General features: G+C 41.4%; 2 protein-coding genes across 2 annotated transcripts; both read left to right on the forward strand.

Moving 5' to 3' along the window:
- Positions 1 to 1,248: 1,248 nt before the first annotated feature.
- Positions 1,249 to 9,352, forward strand: LOC308383989 (glutathione S-transferase A-like; the record flags this gene model as incomplete). Its single annotated transcript, XM_080862273.1, has 12 exons — positions 1,249 to 1,472; positions 1,598 to 1,663; positions 1,848 to 1,953; positions 2,306 to 2,421; positions 2,876 to 2,961; positions 3,045 to 3,088; positions 6,796 to 6,980; positions 7,106 to 7,171; positions 7,345 to 7,450; positions 7,804 to 7,919; positions 9,054 to 9,139; positions 9,223 to 9,352. The coding sequence occupies exons 1-12, from the start codon at positions 1,305 to 1,307 to the stop codon at positions 9,350 to 9,352; spliced, it is 1,275 nt and encodes a 424-aa protein (XP_080718399.1). The 5' UTR covers positions 1,249 to 1,304.
- Positions 9,353 to 18,674: 9,322 nt separating this feature from the next.
- On the forward strand, positions 18,675 to 21,030 carry LOC308384346 (glutathione S-transferase A-like). Its single transcript, XM_080862847.1, has 6 exons — positions 18,675 to 18,934; positions 19,090 to 19,155; positions 19,322 to 19,427; positions 20,054 to 20,172; positions 20,689 to 20,774; positions 20,879 to 21,030. The coding sequence occupies exons 1-6, from the start codon at positions 18,767 to 18,769 to the stop codon at positions 21,006 to 21,008; spliced, it is 675 nt and encodes a 224-aa protein (XP_080718973.1). The 5' UTR covers positions 18,675 to 18,766; the 3' UTR covers positions 21,009 to 21,030.
- The last annotated feature ends 352 nt before the right edge of the window (positions 21,031 to 21,382 follow it).

Below are 21,382 nucleotides of genomic sequence, written 5' to 3' on the forward strand. Positions count from 1 at the left end.
TTTGTCCCATCAGCCCAGTTTGGGAAACATCTGTAATATTAATTAGAGAAGTAAAAAAATAACGATCATTAAACTGCTCAAATCTGTCTAACAGGTTCACTGTCATCACTATGACATGAAGCAGCTTATGAGATTTCAAAATAAAGCCAGGTAAAAGAAAACATGTCCATCATATGCAAAGCTTCATTGAAAACACCACACCCAAACATATAACGATATGAAAGGTTTAGACCTTCTTCAAAAATCCGGCATCCTTTAATTCAGACTTTGTTTATAGAGGGTGGTGCACTGAGCAGTCGCTCCCTTATTAATGAAAGCCCAGTGCGAAAGGCAGAACAAACCTCCACAATGGCAGCAAAGGAGGATTAATGCATGCAGAGCAGGCTCTAATTCAACATAACGAACAACTGTACAAAAACCCCAGCTACCATTGTCTATTTGTCATTCAGCACATGCTCTGTTTTAATATATGATCTCTCAACAGAAAATTAGTATAGTATGCAGTGTCTCGATGCATGCTGAATCATCCAGGTAAGGAAATTCAAAACTTCTAGTGAGTCTGAAGAAGTCACTGAAAACTGAATAGTGTGTCTGCTACGTCCAGATGAACAGAATGAACTTTTTTTGATATGTCGTGCAACGTAAGCAAAATCAGCATACTGAAAGTAATGCAGACACAGGAAATACCTTGATGTAAAATAATAATTTTAAAAAACAAAGGAGAAGAAGAAAAAGAAAAAAGGCATAAATCACACTTTCTCGATAAGCATTTGTCTGAAGTATGACTAAATGCAAATTGCAAAAGCTGACAAGATCCCTAACCACACAGGAGCACAGCACTATCATTCTAACTTCCACTCTAGCTACTTTATACACTGTTTCCCCCCTGGCTTCATTGTCTTTTATTATGTTTTAGAAAAGTTTTTCACTATTTAACATTCAGTGTCTAATGTTTAGTCCTGACATGCTGTAGTTTTTTCATGTTTCCCTTTGACTCAGATTTTTTTCCCATCTACCCTCAAATTCTTTGTCTGCCTTTGGATCAAAGAGTTTCTAAAAAAAATCAAGACAAGTCACCTCTTTTTAAAAATGTACATCAGGTTGACATGACATCACGTTCTCGAGTGTCATTTATCTTAGTGTGACAGATCTTTGGTAGGAGCACAGAAATGGGATGAGGCTTATTTCCAGGAATCGTGACAAAGCCGACTGGCGCTATAAAGCCAGGGCTTTCACCCACTCCAGCTTCAGTCTTAAACATTCCTCGACTTCACCTGTCAGGTTAAGCGCTTCACTCTGAAATCATGGCCAAGGACATGACTCTGCTGTGGGCTTCCGGATCGCATGCCTGCTGGAGGATAATGATCGCTCTGGAGGAGAAGAACCTGCAAGGATACAACCAAAAACAACTCTACTTTGAGAAGGGGGAGCACAAGTCAAAGGAAGTCATGGAGATCAACCCCAGGGGTCAGGTAGGTTCATATCACACTATGTAAACACTCATATTTGAAATCTGCATTTGTTTTCCTGAAATTGAGAAAAAGGAGTATTCACTTGGCATTCACAAAGTGTTTATGGTTTGCACTGTCTCTTAAAGCTTCCTGCCTTCAAATGTGGGGATGTACCCCTCAACGAGTCCTGTGCTGCATGCTTTCATCTGGAGGTGAGAACTCAAATGATGACTTGAATCTGAATGTTATGTCTCCACAGAGTTTCTAGTTTGGAGAACTACTTGTGATTATATGTTAAACAATGCATTGCATAAACAGACACCCCACACCACAGAGGTAAAAACAACAACAGTGCTTCTTACTGCATGTTAAAAATTTCCATGTCTCCTCCAACAGTGCAAGTACAAGACGCAGGGAACCAAGCTGATCCCTGACTGCGAGGTTGGGAGAGCGCAGATATTGCAGCGTGTGTTTGAGGTTAACGCGCTCGTTGAGAAATCATGTAAGTTTGTTCTGACGCACTTCTGATCCTGAACTCTCTTCATCACAGTGTGTGTACCCCGAACAACGTTAGAATCACAGGGATTTAGTGAGTCTGTAAAGGATATATCAAGGCTGCTAAATCTCTTTCTGTGTGACCTGGCTGATGTTGCCATTCAGAGGTCTGTGCTCTGGGATTTTGAACTGCTGAACTTGGCAACACTAAAAACCCATGTTGATGTTTGTTAATCCCGCCAGTGATCACATGCTCAGACTAGTTTTGCATGCAAAGTCACTTGTTTGTCTTGAGATTTGGCACTTTAGCACCTTGGCACAATATAAAATTCAGTTTTTTGCTTTTTACACATTTCCAGCAAGCGTTATCTACTACAACTTGAGGGTCCCAGAGGGGGAGAGACACGACTCTGCCGTTAAGAGAAACAAAGAGGCTCTGACCGCTGAGTTGAAGCTGTGGGAGGGATACCTGCAGGTGTGTGAATGACCTGTGTGCACGCGATCTCAACGACTAAACTAAACCCAGAATACAAACGTTGGAAATTCATAGGAGTAGATTTTAAACCTTGCCAGAAATAAGCTGGTCCATAAATTTCTTTTTAGATTTTGTTGTTTTAGCCACACATATATGTATGTGCTCCAGAATTACAAAGAAAATAGGTGCTCTGGAAAAAGTAGTGTTTTCTCTTTGAATAAAAACATTTAATCTTTGCAGGATAGGAGTGATGAGGCTTCATTTTAGTTCCCTTTAAGAAAATCCTTAAACAGTAGCATAAATGTAAATATGAGGTATAATTAAAGCAGCAGAAGTAGATGCAAAACAGCTGCATGGTGGTTAGCAGTGTAGCATCACAGCAATAAGGTTTATATCACAAAATCAATCTTGCCTTTGAATTTAAGAATATAATTTATATATCTTTTATTTTTAGGCCTCGAGCGGTTTCATTGTAGGAAAGGACTTTTCCTTGGCCGACGTGGTTGTTTACCCAAACGTTGCCTATCTCTTCCACTACGGGTAAGAGGACTAAATGACCAGACACATGAATGAATAGAATAATAGTAGAAATGAATTCACACTGACTTTCTTCTTTCCTGTAGGCTTTCTGAACAGCGTTACCCCAAACTGGCAGAATACTATAAAGGTCTGATGAACAGACCCAGCATCAAAGCCAGCTGGCCTCCTACTTGGAAGAACGCACCGAAACAGGAAACACTGAAAGACATCTGAGATTCAGGCGCTCATTTGTTACCACTCCTTGCACTGCACTAGTGATTCATATGCATTTTTTAAAATATAATTTGTGACAATAATGTGTGATTATTACTGTGCTGTGACCAAAATAAGCAATAAAAACTGAGTTTCAATTTTGTTCACTTTGTTAAGTTGATATCATTTAATGTTAACCAAAATCAAACATCGGTTTTCCACACCACTCACTGCAAATTTGATGTTTGGATGTCAGGCTAAAACTGTGTGATTTTTTCCCCCATTTTGAGACGACTTTTCAGTTGTGCGACCGTTTTGGGGATTGGCCTGGGTTTTGCCTTAATCGTGTGTTGTGCATCGTGTAGTATACATGGGGTAACGAGAAGCGATTAACACCTCACAGCCTGCTCCCAATCAGCAATCGTACGGTCGCAAGAAAATCAAACCTGTTTAAAATCCTGGTCGCCCCTCGTGAGGGTATTGCACTGTTGAAGCAGTGCCATGAGCAAAGACATGTGCAAACACAGAAATGTCGGTGAAAAAGACGGAGCAGCACGGCAGTGCAGCGTGTGATCTGGACACAAGCGATGGAGTCCCACCTTGTCGAACTTTGACAAATTCATCCGAGCCTTTTCAATATGGCCTCACAAAATTATCACGACCACAACAACCGTGAAAAGAGTTGGATGGACATTGCTGCTCAATTGCAGCTGCCAGGTCAATGTTTTTCATTAGCAATTCAGGAAAGTTGATGGTGGTGTGCGTGTATGTGTGAGTGAAAGACAGAGAGGGAGAGCGAGAGACAGGTTTTGTGTTATAAACTTCATGTTATGGACGCACAGTGTGAGCACTCAGCCCCTGTGATTCAATTGTACAGTTTGAGCAGGGGCTGAATAACATGACTGAAAAAATTGCACAGTGTTTGCCCAGCTTAAGAATCTGCATTACATCCTTCCTGCAGCTTTGCAGATTTGACAGGAGACGTCACTAGACCAAGCTAAAAAGTGTCTGTGTGGGAAACTGAATAATTACTAATCAAACTGTTTTTATTTCTTTTCAATATAAGTTCTCACTGCTGCTATAACATAGGAGATATAAGAACCCTTTTCATTTATGCTTCCCCAGCAAAGTAGAAGTAGTGACAGGATTCTACAGAGCCCCTTAAGTGAAATTGGAGAGAAAATAATTGAAGATGCATTTTTGCGAGATCCTGCAAACGTTTTTCATTTCAGTCCATGCACTTTCAACTCAGTAGTGAGACTTAGGAAACAACCATAGTGATGGAAGTCACACACTCGCGAGAAAGATTGAGCTCGGGCTAAACTATAAAGACTCAGTGCTTTGCAGTGCACATGGTTGTGTGAGAGACATCTGAAGATAGATGTAAATGGAAGGGGAAACACTTGGGGCCAGACATCCTCTGACTTGGTGGTCTTGGTTGAATTCATTGACAAGCAGCTGTGGTACTCTGGACAGCGCGCCAGTATTTTGAGTGACTGTATTTTAAACATTTACGGAGACTTTTAAAATTTGATCCTTTAGTTTAAGCCAAATAACTTGTTTTGCCTTTGCTATTACATTCCATTTCAACTTTATAGCAAATGGGAATACAATAATGTCAAATACTGTTGTTTGCCCTACAGTCTGCAAAAAAAAAAAGATAAGTCTTGTTTTTATTGGAAATCTTCATAGTGCAAGTGATCTATCAAGTTTTGAAGATGGAAACTCACTGCAAGGACAGAACAGTCATGTTGAGGCTGTAACTACAATTACTGAGTGCAAAGATTTTAAAGTGAAACTAAATGAGCAACAGATGTTTTATTATAAGCCACTTACGATATAGTCATCCACCCTCCCAAACAGAAAAGAACGCAGTTCTCTAAAACAGTAGATTTTAAAGTTTTATACATAAATCTCACATAAGACTTATTTTAACATAATATCACTTAATCAAGGCGTGTCTTTTGATTTGGTAAAAATAATAATAATAATGTGGTACATGTTGTATGTGAAATGTCAACCTGCCACCTGCAATTCATACTCAAAATACATTAAGAAGTCTGTCTACACATAAACTTCTGTGTGTGTGTGTGTGTGTGTGTGCGTGCGTGCGTGCGTGCGTGCGTGTGTGTGTGTCTTTTCGTTCTTTCTTAATGGGACAGCCAGGCTAAGTCCTATGGGGAAAAAAGGATCACAGAATGTAATTTCCATTACTTTCCAGTAGCTGTGTTTTCAGTTCGGTGCAGTTATACAAGCAGTTTAAAAATTGAGTCACAGAGCAGCTCACAGATGTGACTATTCAATGGGATGAACACATTCACTTCAGCTCAAGTTTATTTATATAGCACCAAATCACAACAGTCGCTTCAAGGTGCTTTATACTGTGAGGTAAAGATTAAGCTTATCTTTGGCTTAACTTTTCTCTTCTAAAAAGCACACACAAAACATAAAATGCTGCAAGATATATGGGCTGCATACAATAAATCCAGCCCTGTTTGTACTGAGCAGTGCACCGAGCAGTCCCTCCGTTATTAATGAATGTCCTCCCCGAGGAAGATTGATGCATGCAGAGCAGGTTGCAATACAACGCAACAAAACCAACAGCAATTTAAAAAAAAACAAAGAAACAAAAATTGTCATTCTGTACTTGCTCTCTTTTAGATTTGTGTAATACTGATTTATTATCAAACCAGATTACCTGCCGTTCTTTGCATGTGTGAGCAAACTGCCCTTTGAAACGGACTTAAAATGCCGACATAGCAACTGCAGTAATGTAGGCGCACACACAGTTTGCCTCATTGCCTTACTGATACAATGATACTCACAGCTGCTTAGGTGCCCGCTGCAAAGAGGTCAAAGATTCAGAGAAGCAAACTGCCGAGTATGCACCAACAATAAAATATTATTACTTTATTTTATTTGCATTGTCACGGTCCTATTAGATGCATTCAGTGTAATTGTGATTTATCGGTTATGTCAGAACTGTGTGCAGATTTGAATAAAAAGTGCTGAATCACAGTGAGTTTCACTTCTCAGGGCGTCGTTCACCAGCAGCAGCAGCAGCAAAACAACGAACTACTGCAGGAATCAGTTCAATATAACCACAATTCATTTTTACTCTTTTCCTTTTTCTAATCAATCGTTACTGATATGCAACAGTTATTAGCAATAAAATGTTCAGAGAATTAACTCCAAATAGCGACACGATCCCTAACCACACAGGAGAAGGCAGTAACACTCAAACTTTCATATCCCACTACAAAGTTAAGTGTTTAATGTTTAGTCACATTTTTCCCATCTAGCCTCAGATTTTTTTTCTGCCTTCAGATCAAAGACTTTCTGAGAAAAGCAAAACTAGTCACCTCTCCTCCAAATGCCTTTGGTGAAATTTGGGACTAGAGTCCTATTTAAAGACAAATCACGCAGAAATGGTTAATAAATCAGATTTTTTAAAAAGTGTCACATAAGGTTGACATGACACCAAGTTTAAACTTCATAAGTGTCATTTATCTTGCCTGCCAAAGACTGACAGATCTTTGGCTTGTTTCCAGGAATCGTGACAAAGCCGACTGGCGCTATAAAGCCAGGGCTTTCACCCACTCCAGCTTCAGTCTTAAACATTCCTCGACTTTACCTGTCAAGCGCTTCACTCTGAAATCATGGCCAAGGACATGACTCTGCTGTGGGGCTCCGGATCTCCTCCCTGCTGGAGGATAATGATCGCTCTGGAGGAGAAGAACCTGCAAGGATACAACCAAAAACTGCTCTCCTTTGAGAAGGGGGAGCACAAGTCAAAGGAAGTCATGGAGATCAACCCCAGGGGTCAGGTAGGTTCATATCACACTATGTAAACACTCATATTTGAAATCTGCATTTGTTTTCCTGAAATTGAGAAAAAGGAGTATTCACTTGGCATTCACAAAGTGTTTATGGTTTGCACTGTCTCTTAAAGCTTCCTGCCTTCAAATGTGGGGATGTACCCCTCAACGAGTCCTGTGCTGCATGCTTTCATCTGGAGGTGAGAACTCAAATGATGACTTGAATCTGAATGTTATGTCTCCACAGAGTTTCTAGTTTGGAGAACTACTTGTGATTATATGTTAAACAATGCGTTGTACAAACAGACACCCAACACCACAGAGGTAAAAAAACTAGGAAATTAAAAAGAATAATTAATGTCTCCTCCAACAGTGCAAGTACAAGACGCAGGGAACCAAGCTGATCCCTGACTGCGAGGTTGGGAGAGCGCAGATATTGCAGCGTGTGTTTGAGGTTAACGCGCTCGTTGAGAAATCATGTAAGTTTGTTCTGACGCACTTCTGATCCTGAACTCTCTTCATCACAGTGTGTGTACCCCGAACAACGTTAGAACCACAGGGATTTAGTGAGTCTGTAAAGGATATATCAAGGCTGCTAAATCTCTTTCTGTGTGACCTGGCTGATGTTGCCATTCAGAGGTCTGTGCTCTGGGATTTTGAACTGCGGAACTTGGCAACACTAAAAACCCATGTTGATGTTTGTTAATCCTGCCAGTGATCACATGCTCAGCCAAGCTTTTGCATGTAAAGTAATTGACTTGTCATGAGATTTGGCACTTTAGCACCTTGGCACAATATAAAATTCAGTTTTTTGCTTTTTACACATTTCCAGCAAGCGTTATCTACTACAACTGGATGGTCCCAGAGGGAGAGAGACACGACTCTGCCGTTAAGAGAAACAAAGAGGCTCTGACCGCTGAGTTGAAGCTGTGGGAGGGATACCTGCAGGTGTGTGAATGACCTGTGTGCACGCGATCTCAACGACTAAACTAAACCCAGAATACAAACGTTGGAAATTCATAGGAGTAGATTTTAAACCTTGCCAGAAATAAGCTGGTCCATAAATTTCTTTTTAGGTTTTGTTGTTTTAGCCACACATAGTGTTGGGGAGTAATGGAATACATGACATTTAAAATACAAATTATGAGTAACTGTATTAAAAAGGCAGTATTCAGAATACAGTTACTTTGTTGAAATAAATGGATTACACGGCCTTCTTTTCCTGTTTCATATGTTAGGCTATGCCCTCTCTATTTTTGATAATTCCACGCCAGTGGAAACCCAAACAAAAAACGCATTAAGAAGCTCAAATGCCTGTGTCTATATCTCGCGGCCCATGTCACTTCTACTTGCAGCCCGCATAATGACGTGACAAAATATTTTTAAAAATTATTGTTCAAAAATATAAAAATTATTTTATATGATGGCAATAGGCAGATTGTTACAGGCATAGCCCTAAGGCATAGGTGTCAAACTCTGGCCCGCGGGCCAAATTTGGCCCGCAGCCTAATTACATTTGGCCCGCGAAGCCATACCAAGTTACTATTAGAGCTGGCCTACTGGTATTATACAGCTAATATATATATTGTTTAGTATTAAGCTTTGCTTGTTCCATATTCAGTTTTTCAGCAAAACGTGTTTTAGTCCATAAGAAAAGATTCATTCTTATATCTGGAGGAATAAATAACACATGTGCTCCAGAATTACAAAGTAAATAGGTGCTCTGGAAAAAGTAGTGTTTTCTCTTTGAATAAAAACATTTAATCTTTGCAGGATAGGAGTGATGAGGCTTCATTTTAGTTCCCTTTAAGAAAATCCTTAAACAGTAGCATAAATGTAAATATGAGGTATAATTAAAGCAGAAGAAGTAGATGCAAAACAGCTGCATGGTGATTAGCAGTGTAGCATGACAGCAATAAGGCTTATATCACAAAATCAATCTTGCCTTTGAATTTAAGAATATAATTGAGATTGAATATTTATTAAGTCAAATGTTAACCATCTATCATAGTTAAATGATCTATATTATATGTGATTTCTAGGTTTTTACCCTCCACAACATTTTTCTTCTTTTATTTTTAGGCCTCGAGCGGTTTCATTGTAGGAAAGGACTTTTCCTTGGCCGACGTGGTTGTTTACCCAAACGTTGCCTATCTCTTCCACTACGGGTAAGAGGACTAAATGACCAGACACATGAATGAATAGAATAATAGTAGAAATGAATTCACACTGACTTTCTTCTTTCCTGTAGGCTTTCTGAACAGCGTTACCCCAAACTGGCAGAATACTATAAAGGTCTGATGAACAGACCCAGCATCAAAGCCAGCTGGCCTCCTACTTGGAAGAACGCACCGAAACAGGAAACACTGAAAGACATCTGAGATTCAGGCGCTCATTTGTTACCACTCCTTGCACTGCACTAGTGATTCATATGCATTTTTTAAAATATAATTTGTGACAATAATGTGTGATTATTACTGTGCTTTGACCTAAATAAGCAATAAAAACTGAGTTTATATTTTATAGCTCATCTGTGTTTTGTTTCTTTGCAGTGGGGATATTTATTGTTAATATAATGTTAACCAAAATCAAACTTTAGGTTTGATGTTTGGATATCAAGTTAAGAATCTGCATTACACCCTTCCATCAGCTTTGCAGAGAGGTTACTTCACCCAGCTATAAATCTTTGTGTTTTGGAAATGAAAAAGCTTCTCAGACCATAAGGGCTATCAGAACCTTTTACCTTTTTTATTAAAAGAAAGAAAGAAAGTGAACTTGGGGAAAGGCAGTGGCACAAGGTTTGTCTGTGGGTATCTGTGTGCACACTTGTGTGAACACCTCCCAATGCACCAAAGGCTCCTGGGCAAGGGCCTGGCCTCAGTGCATACACCAACCCACAACCCCGGTGGCACACCAGCCAGGACCCAAGTCCCACAGGCCAACCAAAACCTCAGCCCATAAGGTCGCCCCGGACAGATTTTATTTTTGCAGTTCACACTGACAGTCTTAGCAATGCATGAGGAGGCGAGAGCCATGTGGACTATGTTTATCCGAAATTGTAGATTTCAGACACTTTGATAAGTCTTCACATATCTGGCACCAAAACTTTTGATGGACAGAACCAAAGAGCGTGGCAATAGCATCAGACGGCTAAACGGTCTTCAGAGCGGACTGAAGCGCTACGGAAAGTGGCAAGATCCGCAGCGGAGGAACGGACGCCCTCGTCAAGCAATCGTGGTGTACTGACTGTAAGATCATTTCAAACTACTGAAAATGTGGAATTTCTGACTCCAAGGCTAATGCCGTTTTATTTGCCCAGAGAACTGCAGTGCATCATTGTGAGTGTCGTGTATATCCCTCCTCTGCTAAGGAGGAGGCTGCACTGAAGGAGATGTACGACATGATCAACGAGCACGAAAATAAACACCCAAACGCTGCTGTAATTGTTTATGGGAAACTCATTGTAATCTCAGGAAAACTATGCCTAAACTGCATCAGTTTGTTACCTTCCCCACCAGGGGAAATAAAATACTGGATCACTGCTACAGCAATATCAGAAATGCCTTCTCAGCTCAACCAAAACCTAATTTCGGAAAGTTTGACCACCTGGCAATCTGGCTAAAACCCACCTATAACAAAAAGCTCAAGACAAACCCAGTCACAGTCAGGACTATTAACACCTGGACTGACAGTGCAAAAGCCAGCCTGCAGGGCTGCTTAGAGACCACAGACTGGAGCATCTTCAAAGGAGCAGCATCTTGTGGACAACTTTCTTGTCTATGGTGAGGAAAACGACCTCATCTTCAATATGGACAAGATCAAGGAATTAATACTGGACATCAGGAAGAACCCCCCCTCCCCTGCAGCCTCTTATCGTCAAAGTGACAGAGGTGGAGAGGGCCAACGGCCACAGATTCCTGGGACTGCAGGTTGCATCAGACCTGAGCTGGACTCTCAACACCACAGCAACAGTGAGAAAAGCCCAGCAAAGGCTTTATTTCATTCAGCTGCTCAGGAAAGCAGCCGAATGACACAAAACAAAACAGAAACCCCCAGGAGTCCAAACACAAAATGTTCACAAAGGCAGTGGAGCTCGAAAAAACAGAGTCCAAAACATAGTTCAGAGGGGCAACCCGGAGGCCAATCAGCACAACAGTCCATCACTGAACAGTTCTGGAAGCCAACCGTGCCAAAGGCAGTGGCAGCATAGAAGCGGTTCAGGAGACTGACCACTACGTCAATGGAGGCTACGGAGCAGATCAGCAGGCCTACCCGGCAGGCGGTGATGCTGGCGACATCCTTCAGGAGGCCTGCCACGGGTCCGGTGGCAGCAAAACAGTTCAGGAGACCGCCCATGATGGCGAAGATGCCCAGCTGATGGCCTGGAAAGTGGCCAGTGCCGACGAGGTTCTGGCAAAGGACATGGACGTGCAGACTGAGCAGAAACTGATGGTGGCGTGGCAGCCGCAGGACCAGACAAGGCAGGACCAGACGAGGCAGGACCAGGACCGTTCAGCAGCGAAGATAGGCTGCTGAATTGGGCCCCTCGGACCCTCCAGCAAAGGCAGACGACTGGAAGGGCCCCTTGGACCCTCCAGTGGAGGCAGATGGCTGGACAGGCCCCTCAGACCTTCCAGCTGGAACGTAAACTGGCAGGTGAAGGGACCTCCTGAACAGGACAGAACCAGCAGGTGAAGGGACCTTCGGCAGGATCAGAACGGAACCAGCAGGCTGAGATACCTCTGGCAAACACAAAGCAGGCTGGAGCTGCGCAGGGCTTTTACTCTGCTCTGGCAACGACAGCAGGGTGCAGTCCTCAGCTGGCTTCTTAGCCTCCAGGGGTCCAGAGTCGGCTAAGGGTTGAAACTCAGTCTCTGGGGAAGCCCTGGAGAGAGTTACTGTCTCCAAGCAGGCCACCTTTTGAGGAACGAAATAGTCTTAACAGGTTTGTCTCTCTGCTTTGAATTAGTGGTTGCAAAACAGTCCTTTACGGATTGTATTGACATAATTTGCTGTACAGGAGGAGCAGATGAAGGTGATCGCTGAATAGGTGGTGGAGTAAATAGCCGAACTGATGGCTGAGCTAATGCATGACCTGCAACCTGAGCAGGTAACTGAGCAAGAAACTGAACAGGCCATGTTTCTGACGTCACTACAGCATTTCCGCCTGCTGTATTGTGGAGAAATCTACTCAAGGCTTTATTTATTTTCTAATGTGTGCCTCCTCAACTTTTCTGTCCTCTTTCCTCCAGCCTGTGATCCAGAAAGGCTATGCCATTTTTAAGGATGCTTTAATTCCTAAAACAAATGTGGGAATTGCCAGAGGAGAAATTATTGAGAATACTACGCTGTTTCCTTTGCGAAATCGTTTTATCTTTGAAAAGAAGTGTGGCACACACGGAAAACAATTTGTTCCCGCTGAATATAAAACCTCACTGCCCTCTGCTGCTGGATTCTCTTTTTTCACCATGTGGACTCAGCCTAGAGAGAAAACAGAAAACACGGTGACCTGTGTGTGTGCGTGCGTGTGTGTTGGTGTAAAGACAAGGTGAGTCTTGTTTCCATTGAAAATCTTCATAGTGTAAGTGATCTGTCAAGTTTAAAAAATGGAAACTCACTGCAAGGACAGAACAGTCATATTGAGGCCAGAGTTCAGAGAAGAACAGCTTGACACATTTGATCTGAGAGGAACAGCAACTAATGTAACCACACGTTACAACCAAGGTTTGCAGAAGATCGTCTTTGAACTCCCCAACACGCCCAGCCTTGAAGTTGAATTCATTTCATTTAAAATTTCCTCTTTATTTATGTACAAAAAACATACAGATCCAGCATCCCAAGCAGCTGGCCTCCTGCTAGGAAGGACACTGTTGGAGTGAGACTTTTAAAGGCATCTTCGACTGAGCTAACTTTTCCTGCTGTCTGCGCTGCTCTGCAGTGACTTTGTCACATTTGTTATTTGAGACACCCACCTTACATTCATCCTGCACCTGTGCAGTCTTGACAGAAGGGGACATTAAATGAAAATGTTCTTGTTTTTATGATTACTGCTGAGATGTCCCTTTTGATGTGATTAAAGAAATAATGTGGTACATGTTCTAATGTGAAATATCAACCTGTCACCCACAATTCATACTCACAATACATCAGGAAGTCTGTCTACAGACACAAACAAACTTCTACGTGTGTGTTTGTGTGTGTGTTTTCTTTCTTTCTTAATGGGAGAGCCAGCTTAAGTCCTATGGGGAAAAAAAGGATCACAAAAAGTCATTTCCATTATTTTCCAGTAGCTGTGTCTGCAGAGTGCACAGGAAAGGTTATCTGTGCAGTTATACAAGCAGTTTATAAATGTAAACTATGCTCAACCACTTCACTGTTGGAGAAAAGCTTTTTTAAAAAGACATAGTCGAGTCACATAGCAGCTTACAGGTGTGGCTATTCAGTGACATAAGCACATTCACTTCAGTTCAACTTTATTTATATAGCACCAAATCACAACAGTTGCCTCAAGGGGCTTTATACTGTGAGGTAAAGAGCTGCAATAACACAGAGAAAACAATCAACCCCAACAATCAGACGGCCCTTTCACAACACAGTCCCTTTCACTATGTGGTGCCGTTTGTAAAGTGAAACACGCTGAAATTAACGGCAACATTTCTCCACATTTAGCTCAAATCTTTACAAAAACATGTTTTTTTCGAGTCATTTTTTACAACAATTAGTAAAATATTTGTAACTTTTTATATTTAAAACACAATTTTAAATGTTAAATCTACATGTTCTCTGTCAGCACTCTCACTCTAACCCAACAGAGCTTTGGATTAACTGATGGCTGTTCTGGAAACTTTTAGAACAACCTGATGATAATGTATTACTCATTATGTTTATTTGGGGTTTAATGCAACTGCAATTAAAACATTTATGATCGTAGTAATTAAACCAGCAGCCTGTGGTTTACTTGGGCATGCTAACCTCTGTGCTTTGTCCTACTTTACTCTGCCTACAGTTGCATTGCAGGTTAGAACAAGCCTTGAAACGTGTGAACTTGTGGCTAAAGATAAATATCAGTACACACAAAACTTCTAAATACTTTGCTGCCATCTCAGCATACTGACACAAACATATGGGAAGAAATCTGTGCCATCAACAACTGAATTTGAATAAGTTAAATTTGAATTTGAATTGCTCGGATTGAATGTGAATTGTAACTTGAATAAATGCTTTTAAAAACTGAATATGAATTAGCCTAATTTGAAATTCAATTTATTGGTTTGAAAATGATCATCACTGAACTGAAATTGAATTTTATAGTTTGAAAATGAATGTATGTATTACATGTATAAGAACAAGCGTCATGTTAACAAATGATAGCCGTACAGTAACTTTTATGCTTATTGTAGCTGTTAGCTAAAAACGCTAATTTAGCGTAGTTTGCCCTTAATTCAGCTTTGACAAACAAATATGATCGACTGTTTCTAGTAGAATTCCAAAGTTGTCATCTTGTACCCTGTCAGAGCCCTGTATGCTTGCAGAGACCCCTACAGTAGGGAAACCAAACCTTTGTATTTTAGCTTTATTTATGTCTTACACAGCATCCCTTATACATGTAATACATTTATTACCAACCTGAGAGTTTATCCGCTGGTCAATCGACATGATGAATGACTTCTGAAGTCTTAATTCAGCTCAAGACGCTGTAGATTCCCGTCAGTAACACTTTCCGTCCGCTAGTAAAACGTAGTTCTATTAATCTGCGCTCGATTACTCTTGAACCAGAACCGGATGTAAGTCCCCAAAAAACTGAATTTTGGAACTGAAATTGAATTGTAGAACTGAAACTGAATGGTGAGAAGTGAATCTGAAATTATTCGAGAGCTAAATTTTTAAACAATAAAATACAATTACAAAGCAAATGAATTCATTTTCAAACTATAAAATTCAATTTTAGTTCAAATTAGGCTAATTCATATTCAGTTTTTAAAAGCATTTATTCAAGTTACAATTCACGTTAAATCCGAGTAATTCAAATTCGAATTTAACTTATTCAAATTCATTTTCTGATGGCACAGATTTCTCTCATACAAACACAGACCACATGATTGTTGCAATGTCACTTCATGAAAAAGCCTCACTAAAACAAAAGTGGGAGGAGTCATGAGCGAGTATCGCAGTCATGTACAAGTTATGAATTTAGTTTAAGCTGTGTACTAGAATACATTGAGTTTACATGCTTAAATACAGGAACTCTCTCATAACCTTATGAGTAGTTTTGCTTGATATTCCAAAATAAAAGTAAAATATTGGGATTTTTTTTTTTCAAAATACTTCAAAAAAACTTTTCTTTTCTAAACACCAAACACAAAAACATAACGTTCCGTTATTAATGAATGTTCGGAGTGAAAGGGAGAACAAACATGCACGAGGGTGATTGATGCATGCGGAACAGGTTCAACATGACAAAACCAACAGCATTTAAAGAGAGAGAGAGAGAGAGAGAGAGAGAGAGAGAGAGAGCATTTATCATTCTGTACATGCTGCCTTTGTTATTTTTGTAATACCGATTTATTATCAAACCGGATTCACTACTGTTCTTTGCATGCACGAACAAACTGCCCTTTGAAACGGACTCAAAATGCCGACATAGCAACTGCAGTAATGTAGGCGCACACACAGTTTGCGTCATTGCCTTACTGATACAATGATATTCACAGCTGCTTATGTGCCCGCTGCAAAGAGGTCAAAGATTCAGAGAAGCAAACTGCCGAGTATGCACCAACAGTTTAATCAGTCATACACATTTTATTTTATTTGCATTACGGTCCTATTAGATGCATTCAGTGTAATTGTGATTTATCGGTCATGTCAGAACTGTGTGCAGATTTGAATACAAAGTGTTGAATCACCGCGGGTTTCACTTCTCAGGGCGTCGTTCACCAGCAACAGCAGGAGCAAAACAACGAACTACTGCAGGAATCGTTGAATTATTGATATGCAACAGTTATTAGCGATAAAAGGTTTAACTGCAAAAACCTGCAAGAGCCCTAACCACACGGGCGCATAGCAGTAACACTCTAACTTCCACTATATCCTTCTTTAAACACTGTTTCCGTGTGGCTTCGTTGTCTTTTATTGTGTCTTAGAAAAATGTTCCACCCGTTAATGTTAAGGTTTTTTTTTTGTTGTTGTTTTTCCTGACTCGCTGGAGTTTTTTCATGTTTCCTCTTTCCCATGTACCCTCACATTCTTTGGCCGCCTTCGGATCAAAGAGTTTCTATAAAAAGCAAGAGAAGTCACCTCTCCTCCACACGTCTTTTGTAGTACTTAGAATAGAATAGAATAGAATAGAATAGAATTCAACTTTATTGTCATTGCACATGCACAGGTACAGGGCAACGAAATGCAGTTTGCATCCATCCAGAAGTGCTTTAGTGATATAGATATATTACAATATATATTAGCAATAATATAGATATGTGAGTATATTACAGAAATGGGTCTATTATGGTATGTTATAATGTACACGGTATGAAGTATGTTGTGAATATTCTATAACTATAAGTATGTACAGGCTGTAGTGAGTACAAGCTATGTACAGGATATGAACAGGATATAAATATGAAAAACTATACAGAATATGAAATGAAATAAATAACTTTACAGAATCTGGGATATACAGCTATACAGAAATGGGAACTATGCAAGTTGTAAACAGTTGTAGGATTAAAGATTATCGAATGTACAGAATGATTATTTACACAGAACTATACAGTAGTGCAGTTAAGATAAGTGAGGGTGTAGATAGTTTCTACAGAGGCTATATAAAGTGCTAGTGGTTGTGAGTGGTGGTTCAGTCCATGTTATTATTGTGTTTGAGGGTACAGTTGTCCATTGTGGGTGTGTGTATGTTCAGTCCATGAGTTAACGTGGGTCAGATGTCAGGAGGCAGAGTTCAGGAGTCTGACAGCTGTGGGGAAGTAGCTGTTCCGGTACCTGGTGGTCTTAGTCCGGAGGCTCCTGTGGCGCCTCCCAGAGGGCAGGAGGGTGAAGAGTCCATGTGATGGGTGACTGGGGTCTTTGATGATTTTCCCAGCCCTTTTCAGACACCGCTTCCTGTAGATGTCTTTTATGGCAGGAAGTGGTGCTCCGGCGATGCGCTGGGCAGTTTTCACGACCCTCTGCAACGCCTTCCGGTCCGAGGCAGAGCAGTTCCCGTACCAGACTGTTATACAGTTGGTCAGGATGCTCTCGATGGTGCAGCGATAGAAGTTCACCAGGATGTCTGAGGACAGGTGGTTCTTCCTCAGAGTCCTCAAGAAGAAGAGGCACTGGTGAGCCTTCTTGACCAGCTTGGAGCAGTTGGTCGTCCAGGTGAGATCCTCGGAGATGTGGACTCCCAGGAACTTGAAGCTGCTCACACGCTCCACAGCCGTCCCCTTAATGTGGATGGGTGGATGTGGGTCAGCATTCCTCCTGTAGTCCACGATGAGCTCCTTGGTCTTCTCGGTGTTAAGCAGCAGGTTGTTTCTGTCGCACCACTCAGCCAGACGATCCACCTCCTCCCTGTAGGCGGCCTCATCGTTGTCACTGATGAGGCCAATCACCGTGGTGTCATCTGCAAACTTAATGATGGTGTTGGAACCATCAGCAGGTCTGCAGTCGTGGGTGAAGAGGGAGTAGAGGAAAGGGCTCATCACACAGCCTTGTGGTACACCGGTGTTCATTGTGATGGTAGATGAGCAGCGGTTATCCAGCCGGACATGTTGGGGGCGGTTGGTCAGGAAGTCCAGTAACCATTTGCAGATGAGGGAACTGATACCCAGGTCTGTCAGTTTCCTGATGAGTTGTGAGGGGTGGATTGTATTGAATGCTGAACTGAAGTCTATAAACAGCATTCTGGCGTGGGTGTTGTTGTTGTCCAGGTGTGAGAGGACAGAGTGCATTGCGATGGAGACTGCATCCTCTGTGCTCCTGTTCCGGCGGTATGCGAATTGGTGGGGGTCCAGGGTGGGGGGGAGACAGGATTTGAAGTGTGCTAGGACCAGTCGCTCTAAGCACTTAGTGATGATGGGGGTGAGTGCTACTGGGCGGTAATCATTGAGGCAAGATGGGTTGGAGTTTTTGGGTATCGGGACGATGGAGGTGGATTTGAAGCAGGCCGGTACCACAGCGTGGGCCAAGGACAGGTTGAATATGTCTGTGAGCACTCCTGCAAGCTCCCCAGAACACGCTCTGAGAACACGCCCGGGGATGCCATCAGGGCCTGCAGCCTTGTGGACATTGATCCTGCTCAGCACCGCTCCTACATCGGTGGGGGAGAGAGTCATAGGTTGGTGGTCTGGCGTCATGTCTGCTTTGGTTGTGGTTGTGGGGTTCCCTCGCTCAAAACGAGCATAAAAGTTGTTGAGCTCGTTGAGGAAGGAGACATCAGAGGATGCGGGGGAGGGTTTGGTGGTCCTGTAGTCTGTGATGGTCTGGAGTCCTTGTGGCTGCATTCTATTTTAAAGACAATTCACACTGAAATGGTTACTAAATCTCACTTTATCTTGTTTTTTGAATACACATCTTAAATATTCATCAGGATCAGGTTGACGTCATGTCGTGTTTAACCTTTACGGGCATTAGCTATCTTGGTGTGACAGCTCTTTGGCTGGAGCACAGAAATGGGATGGGGCTTTGTTCCAGGAAACCTGACATAGAGGACTGGAGCTATAAAGCCAGCCTTTTCATCGACTGCAGCTCCAGTCTTCAACCTTCCTCGACTTCAGCTGTTAGGTTAAGCGCTTCACTCTGAAATCATGGCCAAGGACATGACTCTGCTGTGGGGCTCTGGATCTCCTCCCTGCTGGAGGATAATGATCGCTCTGGAGGAGAAGAACCTGCAAGGATACAACCAAAAACTGCTCTCCTTTGAGAAGGGGGAGCACAAGTCAAAGGAAGTCATGGACATTAACCCCAGGGGTCAGGTAGGTTCATATCACACTATGTAAACACTCTCATATCTGAAATCAGCATTTGTCTTCCTGAAATGGAGTAAATGGAGTATTCACTTGGCATTCACAAATAAGAAGACTTGAACCAAACAAAGTGTTTATGGTTTTCCTTGCACTGTCTCTTAAAGCTTCCTGCCTTCAAATGTGGGGACAAAATCATCAATGAGTCCTGCGGTGTATGCTTCTTCTTAGAGGTGAGAACTCTGAATCTGGCCCTACTTGAAATGCTATGTTGCCATGGAGTTCCTAGGTAGCAGAGCTGCTTGTGATTATATTTTTAACAGTGCGTTGTAAAAACAGACACACTATACCACAGATGTAAAGAACGAGAGCTTCTTGCTGTTTTTTTCCCCCCAACAGTCCAAGTACAAGTCACAGGGAACCAAGCTGATCCCCGACTGCGATGCAGAACAAGCATTGATGTTCCAGCGTGTGTTTGAGGTTAACACATTCGGAGACAAAATGGGTATGTTAGTTCGGAGATGCAGAATATGTCTCAGTTTTGTTTTGCTGTGCAGTGACATAACTGTTGAAACCTGAACTTCCTTCATCACAGTGTGTGTACCCCAAACAACATTAGAATCACAGGGATTTAGTGAGTCTGTAAAGGATATATCAAGGCTGCTAAATCTCTTTCTGTGTGACCTGGCTGATGTTGCCATTCAGAGGTCTGTGCTCTGGGATTTTGAACTGCTGTACTTGGCAACACCACACTAACAACTGTCACTTGTCTTCAGCAACCAACCCTCCTCAGCTTCCCCTTGAGACCTTTAGTTGTTCAAAACACACTGCAGACACTAATGATCTGTGCATTCACATAATTAAGCCATAAGAAATCCCTTAGTCCATTTCTCTGGTGAGCAACTCTCATAACAGACACTGATGTTAACAGGTCACATGTTAATCCCACCAGTGATCACATGCTCAGACTAGCTTTGCATGTAAAGTCACTTGTTTGTCATGCGATTTGGTACTCGTAAAATTCCCTGCTGGTGTGTGGGTAGATTTTATTTAGGTTTTGTAGAGATACACTTTAATAATTATATGTCAGGTTTTGTTGGTTTATTTTTTTTGTGTGTTATATTTTTCTAGGAAATGTTATCTACTACACCTGGAAGGTCCCAGAGGGAGAGAGACACGACTCTGCCATTAAGAGAAACAAAGAAGCTCTGACCGCTGAGGTCAAGCTTTGGGAGGGATACCTGCAGAAGGTATGTGAATGACGTGTATGCCTACAGTCTGTCGTGCTAAACTAAAACTCAGAATATTTCTACCAGTTTTTTCTAAAACAATTTTTAAAAATGAGGTAAAATAGCAAAAGGTTTTGAAATGGTGTGCATTAACAGCATTAACACTACTATCCTGGTCAGCAAGCTGTAAAAGAACAATTTAGCTCTTCAGACTTTAGCCCTTAAGGGTGTTACACAAAATTCTATGTGTTAATTATTGATCTTTAGACATCCATGTAGTTCTACTTGAACAAGGCCATGCTGGTAGTTTGAATCAGTCTGCAGTGCTAATCTTCATGTCTGTAGAATAAAGCAAGCCTTATTCATCAAAGTCAATCTTGCCTTGGTTTTTAAGGAAACATAATCAATGCAGAACATTTATTAAGCCAGGCTATAACCCCCTGTGATGGCTATTTTTCTATTTTTATTTTACTTAGTGTGCTTTCTAGCTTTTTTTCCAATTTTTTCTTACATAACTACTTCTCCTTTTCTTTTTAGACATCAGGCGGTTTCCTGGCAGGAAAGAACTTTTCCCTGGCCGATGTGATTGTTTTTCCAGCCATTGCTTATCTCTACCGCTTTGGGTAAGTGGACTAAATGACCAGAAACATCTCTTAGCAGCCTGGCTAGATGATTGGATGTAATAAAAATAGCAATGAACTCACTCCAGCTTTTTTCTTTCCTGCAGGCTTTCTGAAGAGCGGTACCCAAAACTGACAGAATACTATAAAAATCTGATGAACAGACCCAGCATCAAAGCCACCTGGCCTCCTACTTGGAAGGAGACACCAGGACAGGACATACTTAAAGACATCTGAGATTCAGATGCTCTTTGGTTAACCAGCTAACGTTTCCTGTTGTGTTTTTCATCTATTTCCAGTTGTTGTACTGCTCTATCCTTTCGTATTTTTTAACATCATTTGTTTCTGAAACTGTCTGATTCTCATTGTGATGTGAACAAACAGCAATAAAAAAAAGTTTCAGTTTTGTCTGCTTTATTAATATCATATTATTGACCACAAAAGACCTATTAGAGTTTATTTTAGGTTTTCACACCTTTCACTGCAGATTTTATGTTTGGATGCACTTTTCAAGAAAACTGACATGATCCTTCCTGCAACTTCTGTAGAGAAAGAGAGACAGCTCACTAGACTCAGCTAAATAATTGTTTCTGAACAATTTTTATTCAGAT

The sequence above is a fragment of the Rhamphochromis sp. 'chilingali' genome, assembly GCF_963969265.1.
Source record: "Rhamphochromis sp. 'chilingali' genome assembly, chromosome: 17".
Lineage (NCBI taxonomy): Eukaryota > Metazoa > Chordata > Actinopteri > Cichliformes > Cichlidae > Rhamphochromis > Rhamphochromis sp. 'chilingali'.

Excerpts from the sequence above, each read along its gene's own strand:
- LOC308384346 (XM_080862847.1), top strand. The coding sequence starts at position 18,767 with ATGGCCAAGGACATGACTCTGCTGTGGGGCTCTGGATCTCCTCCCTGC. Across the intron at positions 19,156-19,321 it reads GTGTATGCTTCTTCTTAGAG|TCCAAGTACAAGTCACAGGG; the intron begins GTGAGAACTCTG and ends TCCCCCCAACAG. Across the intron at positions 19,428-20,053 it reads CACATTCGGAGACAAAATGG|GAAATGTTATCTACTACACC; the intron begins GTATGTTAGTTC and ends ATATTTTTCTAG.